Below are 9,381 nucleotides of genomic sequence, written 5' to 3'. Positions count from 1 at the left end.
CCCCTAAAAATAATAAAAATTTGACTACCCTCATACAAAAAAACTACATACATCTTTAGTATAATTGTAGTTACTGTAGCTTGCAAAAATTCTAAATGGCATGAAATAATACTTACTGGCTGAGTCACGACCAAGTCCCTCTCTTTAAGAAGTTTTGTGGCACTGCCCAAAATGTGCAAGCAGACTATCAATCACACCATCCCCAAGATAAAACAGCCCAAATCTCTGTTATCGAATTCTTACTGCACTGTAAGAACCAATCTCGAATACACCCACCACAATTTGGCTATCACTACCAATTCTAGAAATTCCCACAATATGGCTATCACTGTCAATTCTCGAAATTATAGCAATATGATTATTAGTGCAAATTCTCGAAATTCTCACAATATGGTTACCCGTGCCAATTCTTTTCCCACTATACTGACCACCGGTGTTAGTTCTTGAAATGCCCATAATTTGGCTACCTGTGCCAAATTGTTTTCCTCAATACTGACTACTAGTGTCAGTTCTCGAAATTCACGCAATTTGGTTGTCTGTGCCAATTCTTAGTACACGGAAAGAAAGGAGGAGAAGTTTGCTAGAAATGCATCAACGAAAAATATGAGGGAGAAAGAAAAAGTTGAATGAAAGCGCATTCAACTTGGGGCGAGTTATAATGAGGGGAGAAAACATCTATTTATAACATGAGATTTTTTTTTCCAAGTTCCTCATCTCTCCAATGTAGGACTTGGGAGTTTTTTAGATTTCCCACCCAAAAGTTCCCACTAATGGCTTTCAACAAACCAAGTTCCAACAATCCCCCATTTGAAATTAAAAAAAAAAATTCCAAGAATTTTGTGGTCTCAATAATATTGTGCATAAACAAAGGTGTCATACGACTTGAACCTTTGCATAATGAATAAGATCCAAATTTTACTAGAGTGACTCATAGCCTTGAATTTTATCTCCAACATCAAACCACACACAACATTTTCAAATGTGTATTCTGTAAAGCTCGTGCATTAAAGGCCATGCACGTCTATACCAAAATAGTGAACACTCTAGAAATTTATGCCCAATAATTTCATAGGAAGCGGCATCCACTTCCACATTCACATAGGTGAGTCTATCAAAAGTACTCACGTAGCCTAGGTACTCCACTCCAATTGGAGCATAGATCTCATTAAGAGTTTAACCCATCCTTACATATGTTGCATGAATCGTGCTTCTCATAATTTTATAGCATGTTTATTCTCATATCACTTCACAACTTGTTATTACCCATTGAACCTATTTCTTGGGATCTCTAGTCAATTAGGTCGGGTTACCATCCTGAGTGATCCTCGTTCTAAGGGCAATGTCCCATAGTCTTAAAAGTATTGTGGACTTTCTCTCTAGCTAATCCTTTCGTCAAAGGATCGACTAAGTTATTCTCAGTGCGTACGTGATCCACTCTAATAGGTCATATAGAGAGTAACTTTCTAATGATGTTGTACTTATGACATATTTTTCGTTTCTTATTGTTATAAAAGTAGTTATCAATTTTTGTAATAGTCGCGGTACTATCACAATGGACCAACACAACTGGTATCAGTTTTTCCCATAGGGGAATCCTTGCAAGCAAGCTTCTCAGCCAACTTGCTTCTTCACTAGCTGTTGTTGATGCTATCATCTCAACTTTCATAGTGAATTGAGCTAAAATAGTATGTTTCTTGTTAGATTGTAAATAGTCCATCTCATTATTTATGGCTTCTTGCCACAAATTAGCATCCAAAGAAGTCAAAACTTCTTGAGAGTTGATGGATTCTCCTCTAAATATAGACCATATAATTAGGTTTATACTCTCTTGTAGTTCTTGCTCTATTGCTTCTTATAGGTTCTATTGCAAACCTTTCTACTTTTTATCATTATCTCTAATCACAAATATGTGACTAGTTGAAGTGCTTCCACTATTCCACAAATTAAAAAGGAATTTCTTCTCATTGAAGTCATCATCGTTAGACTCAATGATTAATTTTGTATTAAGGTCATAAAACCAATACGGATTACTGTTTACAATATATCCAATGAATACACATTCATAGGCTCTACTTTCGAGTTTAGATCTCTAAGGCCATACCTTCATAAATGATTTCATGATAACAACTAACATCTTACTTTTTAGTTTCAGCTTCCTCATTATCATATTTCTTTTTAAGTGCATACCAAATTAATTTGGCAGACTTGTATGGAGTATAGTAATCACAGAGACCTTCAGACAACCCATTCAAAATGAAATTCTTACACAAGTAATTATTTTCATTCCATATATCTATTTTAATAGCTAGTTTATCATTTTTCTCTTTTTTAGCTTTTTCCAGCAACACTCGGATATAGGTTTTCAAAATGTATGCAACTTTTCTCATAGTGAGGAAATTGTATCTTATGTTGGCACCGCTTGAAATTTGTCACATCAAACTGAAATGGTTTGTTCAGGTCAAAGTTGTTTGGTCCGATAATATTATCTACGAATGTCATTACATTAGAATCTTAAAATTGTTGTTACCGTAGCTTGCAACAATTCTAAATGACATGAAATAATACTTACTGACTGAGTCATGACCAAGTCGCTATCTTTAAGACGTTTCATGGCACTGCCCAAAATGTGCAAGCCGACTATCAACTACGTCGTCCCCAGGATAAAACAGTCCAGATTTCGGTTATCGAGTTCTTATTGCACTGTAAGAACAGATCTCGAATACACCCACCACAATTTGGCTATCAGTGGAAATTCTCGAAATTCCCACAATATGGCTACTATTGTCAATTCTTGAAATTCTCGCAATATGGCTACCAGTGCCAATTCTCGAAATTCTCACAAAACGGCTAGTAATGCCAATTCATTTCCCTCTATACTGACTACCAGTGTCAGTTCTCGAAATGTCAATATTTGGCTATTTATGTCAATTCTTTTCCCTCAATACTGACTACAAGTGTCAGTTCTCAAAATTCCCGCAGTTTGACTGCGTGTGCCAATTCTTAGTACCACGAAAAGATGGGGGTGGAAGTTTACCGGAAATGCATGGGCAGAAAATATGAGGGAGAAAGAAAAAGTTGAATGAAAGCGCATTCAACTTAGGGCGAGTTATAATGAGGGGAGAAAACCTCTATTTATAACATGAGATTTTTTTCCAATTTCCTTATCTCTCCAATGTGAAACTTGAGAGTTGTTTTTTCAAAATTCTTCTATGTGGAACTTGGGAGATTTTTAAATTTCACACTCAAAAGTTTTCACTGATAACTTTCAACAATCCAAGTTTCAACAGTAATCAGTAACAAAGTCCATGAAAACTTGATGAGCTAGAGGCGAATTAGACATCTTCACACCGAGAAGAGTTAAGTTTGTCCCCGTTACTGTTGATGTACAAGAATATTTAAATTGACTGGCATAATATAAATTCAAATTCCGAAAAAATTGGCAAGTTAAAGCAATGAATACGGTTGACTTAATTAGGCTTGTTGGTCCGAACATCATGTCTGTTAAGGTATATGCATTTCTTAAATCTCATTTGTTGACTTAAATACCATACCTGACGGTGAGTTGAGAAAGAGAAAAGAATATGTGTATGTGACAATATAAAAGTTTTATATATTATTAATTCATCATCCATTATTTATTTTTAATAAAGAGAAATAATACTAATAAATTATAGATTATGTACTTATCTTATATAAATCTTTACATTAAGAGATTGTATATAAATATTATTGAGAAACACCTTGCGGCCGTCTTTTTCATTGACTCACTAAATGCTTCAAACTAGCTCCAAAAGTTATTATATCATGAAGATTAATGAATATAAAAAATAGTATTTATTAATACATAGGATAAACAAGAATACAGAATAGCAGGATTCATTTAATGCCCCCCACTTGGTAGATGGTCCAAGCTGGAAAACTCTAGCTGCTCTATGCCTATAGGATATGGTTAATTAGTTAACGAAGAAATGAGCTACAGATTATAATAAATAGTTGAAAATTATTATAGTATTAAAATTAAATCAATGAACTTGATCTTCTTACATCCAGAAAGAATAAATTAAATCTCTTCATCATAAGTTCATAACTCAATCATATATGATGTCATGGCTGATCCTCTCCATAACACCAATTACTTCAAGATTTAATATGTATATACTGACGGTGTAAATATTTTTTGCACTGTCAGTTAATCATCCATCATTGATTTATTAACCATCACATTCTTTAAACTCATAACTTAATTTAGATTAAATACATATTTTTCCTATAAATATATCAAATTTTGATTTCAGTTTCTGAACTTTTTTAATTATTGTAATTCTTAATTTTTTAAATATTTTACAAATGGTCTATGTGATTATTTTTTGATGGAAAATGCTAATGCCTTATTTACTAACTTTACTATTTTAATTGGTCGTTTTCTTATGATATTTTTTTTTGGATTCTAAAATCTCTGTATTTCATTTAAAATGTGTCAGTGCCCATATTAATCGGGAAATAAATATTTTCATTATTAGTATATCATATTACAAAAATTAGGGATTAAAGGTAGATTAAAAATAAAACTAGTTAATTCATTGAAACTAAAATCAAAATTACTTAATTTATATGACTCAAAACAAAGTAGGGATATCAGTGGTCTAAATATTGCATTAAACGGATTTGCCTTCGTGTTCCATTTTTTTAACAGACAGGCGTAGCAATGGTACATATTTCTACTGAGTCTAGGATTTGAGGGTCCTTAGGTACGGATGGAGATCTCCTGTATTTATTGGTGTTCCTAATAGTGTACCAAGCCAATCAAAATATGCCAATTAATTGAGAAAAGAAAATATAAATTAATATTTTATATTATTTTGAGAAAAACTATTGATTAAGGACATGAGGATATGATTTTTTTGCGACAGAGGGTATTTGTCCCATTAGTTACCAAGTGAATCTATAAGTGCAAAATGAGTCTATTATCATTTAAAATGTGTCATTGCCCTTTTCTACTGAGTCTATTATCAGCATTTCACGTCCAAAATTAACCACATGAATCAGTTGCAAAATGTTAAAAAAAAATAAGGACTAAAAAAATAAAGGACTAAAACCAAAATTCAATACATTCTTTTGGGACAAAAAACAAAAACCCAAAATATAATAGCAGAAAAATTAAACAATAAATATATGATGTCATTAATTAATATTCCGGCAGTTCTTTCATGAACTCCAATCCTGTGGGAGACAACAAACTACCCAAAATCCCATATGGAGAATCAGAATATTTATACACCGATCGAGATGAGAAATGGAAATCTGATGAATCTGTGGTGAAAAGGGGCATATCAGAGAAACCTAAAATATTAGAATGATTATCTTGAACATGTGATTCTTCTTTAACACAAGTTTCACTATCATGTGTTAAAGAACCCGAGCTTGTTTCATATTCTTGCAGCTTGATACTGTTATTGGAGTCATAAGACAAAGATGACACAAGATTCTCCGAGGCCTCATGCAGTGGCTGATGTTGACCTAGTGAAGCAGTGACATCAACTACATTTTTCTTGGTTGGTGTCATGCCGGTTAGTTTTTGAACAAGAGCCCTGAAATCTTGGGGTTTTGTGTGGATAATCTTTGGTGATTGCATGTAAATGATGATGGGGTTCCTCTCTTGTTTGTGGGGTTTGGAAGAATATGAAGAAGGCTTGTGAATCAAATGGGAGTTTTTGTTGATTATCAATGGGGAAGATCGTTGACCATTGATTACCAACTTCTTTGAGTGCTCATTAAGGACATGGATTTCTGTGGCAGGTTTCATAATCAGAAGCTCAACTGAGTTAATGCACAGAAATTTACAAAATGAAACTTTATTATGATGAATGAACTTGGAAAGTGAGAATGGTTTATAAGGAGAAAAGACACGAGGGATACATATACACATATATTGATAAATGTTTTAGCCAACGATTCTGACCCTTGACTTTGCATAAGAGTGGGGATGTGAGAAGATGAAACATCACTAGTGGTGCAATGATTACATTAATAGCAATTTGCCCTATAATTATAGAAAGTGTTTAATATCTATCTAATATTAGTAGAGAATAAAGTATTATAGAAGATGATTTATCTCTTTCGGTCAGTAAAAATATAATACATATATTATTTTGTTTAGTTTTAGAAATAATTTTTGTAGAAAATAATTAAATAGGACACTTGTCATGATTTTAGTAGCTAGAGAATATAATTTATCTCCTTATACCAGAAGATACTTTATTCTCATATTAATTAATGTATGTAAAGAATATTTATCTCATTCTATCAGGAGATAATTTATTTCCTTCAGTCAGTAAAAATATGACATATGTATTATTTTATTTTCTTTTAAAAATATTTTTATATAAAAAATTAAATAGATTTTAGTGGCGATAAGGAAATAATTTATCTCCCTTATTATATTTTTCATTATTCATTTAAATTATTTTTTAAATAATTAATAATTATTAAATATCATGTATATTTTCACAATATATAATGCGCTTATAGTCAATAGTACATACATTTTTTTCTTGTAGAAATACTTAATCATAATCAAAATTTAAGACATCTATTAAGAACACTGTAACAATGGATGAGTGTAAGAAGTTCTTACTGGTACTCATGCCCACAATTGTATGCGGATGTCTATGTGAGCAGGAGGTATTCACACGTATATACTATAAACTAGTTTTCAAATTTAATTATATACTCATGTATATAAAAATAATCATTTCATAAATAATTATACATATAACATATAATAAATCTATAACTAGAATAAAATAATAATAAAATAGATTATATAATAGTAAAAGATAACTATGCTATATCTATAATGTTTAATAAAAGAAATAAATTTATGAATACAATGTATTTCTGTGGTGCATATGAGTATCATAATATTCCTTACTCATGAACTATTGTTGTGGATGCAAATAATAAAAAAAGTAGATTATATAATTGTAAAGTAATAAATAAGTATACTATATTAATGTTTATTAAAAGAAATAAATTTATGAATACATCACAATTGTGGGATGATTATGAGTATTATAATATTTGTCATTACTCATAAACTATTGTTGTGGATAAAAATAATAAAGTAGATTATATAATCATGAAGTAATAAATAACTATACTATATATAATGTTTAATAAGAGAAATAAATTTATGAATACACTGTATTTGTGGGGGGTGAATATGAGTATTATAATATTTATCATTACTCATAAAGTATTGTTGTGGATGCAAATAATAAAGTAGATTATATAATTATAAAGTAATAAATAACTATACTATATATAATGTTTATTAAAAGAAATAAATTTATGAATGTGCAGTATTTATGGGGGTGAATATATGAGTATCTTAATATTTGTCCTTATTTATAAACTATTGTTGTGGTACTGGTTGTGAGTATTTTTTATATAGGACAAATATTTTTCCTTTCAAAAAATTCAGGTGACAAAATACTATTACAACGTTCCGAATAGGTTTAGGAAATATTTTGAAGTAATTGCAGACTATGTTTAGACATTTCTTATATACTTTACATTTATCTATACGTTATAATATAATTCGTTCCAATGTGATTTTCAGTTACATCATATTTACATTTATGTTGTACTAGTATTTACTTCTGTTTATGTACCCCAAAAAAAGTATTTACTTCTGTTTTTTTGCTTGCATGGCATAAAATCAAACAAGTTTTTTCTATGAAGATACTTCGAACTTAGCCAATTAAACTACTACACCATTATTTGTACACTAATAAAGAGCACAAAAGAGGAACACAATTTCTTTTGTTTTAAAAAAATTAAAAAAAACTAGCTCCATATCTTATACATTCATTCTATAAAAATCTAATAATTTACGTGATTTGAATTAGTCGATACATATGAGCTATTAAATTTTCATAAAATAAATAATTAAAATATATAGTAAGTTTTTAAACTTATTCCTAAAATTGAGTAGATCTTCTCCCATAAAAAAATAAAGAGGGTCTCTCTATTATTTATCCAGGAAACGGTACAATAAATTAGGACGTGGTAGTTTGGTAGAGAGGTGCTTTGCACTACTCTCAATTTTTATTACATCTCATTACTCCTACACACGTAATGTTTGTTATTGCGCTCCTCAAACAATGAAATTTTTTGCCCATATAACTCATGGTGATCATGTTAGATATTTTATTATATTCAGTTTATGTGTTGTGTTAGTAGTTTATGAGTAGTTTAGTAAGTTACCTAAGTAGTTTAGCAAGTTACCTCCACTTTAGAGGAAGTTGTGTATGTAGTTTGTGAAACTGATTGTAACCTCTTTACTTTGCCTATTTTAAGGCTGCCATCTAATGCATAATATACATCAGTTCACAATTTACTCTTCCTAACATTGGTATCAAGAGCCAGAAAAGAAAAAAAAAACATATAAACAGTCAGTGCAGCCCGTGACAGAGAAGAAATTTTTTTCCACATTCCACCATAACCAAACCACTGCAGAAACAGAACTGCAAAATTTTTTAGAGACATATTTTATTTCCAGTGCAGAATTTACAGTGCAGAAACATAATTGCAGATTTTTTTGTCTGAAACAATTTTTTTTCCAGTAGCACAAACAAAATTACAGTAAGTTGAGACAATGGCTACTGATAATTTTGTGCAACCAGCTATTCCACGTTTTGATGGTCACTATGAGCATTGGAGCATGTTGATGGAAAATCTCTTAAGGTCCAAGGAGTATTGGCAAGTGGTTGAAGATGGTGTTGCAACACCAGAAGAAGGCAAGGAACTTACTCTTGCACAAAACAGAGAGCATGATGCAATGAAGTTGAAAGACTTGAGAGCCAAAAATTTCTTATTTCAAGCAATTGATCGCTCTATCCTGGAAACCATTCTTTGCAAAGATACTTCCAAGGATATTTGGGATTCAATGAAGATGAAATATCAAGGTTCCTCTAGAGTCAAACGTGCTCAACTTCAAGCCTTGAGAAGGGACTTTGAAACTTTGCAAATGAAGGAAAGTGAGTCAGTTACTAATTATTGTTCAAGGGTCATGGGAATTGCAAACAGCATGCGAATTCATGGAGAAAATATGGGAGACACCCTCATTGTTGAAAAAATTCTACGGTCACTCACACCAAAATTTGACTATGTGGTGTGTTCAATTGAAGAGTCCAATGACACTGATGAACTCTCCCTTGATGAACTTCAAAGTTCATTATTGGTTCATGAACAAAAGATGTACAGAAGTTCAACAACGGATGAACAAGCATTGAAGGCTTCTACCAATACCCATTTCAATAACTTCAGAGGAAGGGGTAGGGGTAGAGGTAGAGGACACGGAGGTCGAGGAAATAGAGA

At 31.4% G+C, this 9,381-nt stretch overlaps 2 protein-coding genes across 2 annotated transcripts in view; one reads left to right on the top strand and one right to left on the bottom strand.

Moving 5' to 3' along the window:
- LOC109329178 (VQ motif-containing protein 8, chloroplastic-like) lies at positions 5,152-5,870 on the bottom strand. The gene has a single exon (XM_019562853.1). The coding sequence runs from the start codon at positions 5,801-5,803 to the stop codon at positions 5,186-5,188; it is 618 nt and encodes a 205-aa protein (XP_019418398.1). The 5' UTR covers positions 5,804-5,870; the 3' UTR covers positions 5,152-5,185.
- The window catches only part of LOC109327822, a 2,770-nt gene continuing 436 nt past the window's right edge, over positions 7,048-9,381 (top strand). Inside the window, exons 1-2 of the mRNA XM_019560992.1 lie at positions 7,048-7,053; positions 8,657-9,365. Coding sequence (XP_019416537.1) covers positions 8,660-9,365 — 706 coding nt within the window. The 5' untranslated portion in view covers positions 7,048-7,053; positions 8,657-8,659. The remainder of the gene's footprint in view (positions 7,054-8,656; positions 9,366-9,381) is intronic.

Source organism: Lupinus angustifolius, chromosome LG02 (assembly GCF_001865875.1).
Source record: "Lupinus angustifolius cultivar Tanjil chromosome LG02, LupAngTanjil_v1.0, whole genome shotgun sequence".
NCBI lineage: Eukaryota > Viridiplantae > Streptophyta > Magnoliopsida > Fabales > Fabaceae > Lupinus > Lupinus angustifolius.
This window is presented reverse-complemented; position numbering and strand designations above follow the sequence as displayed.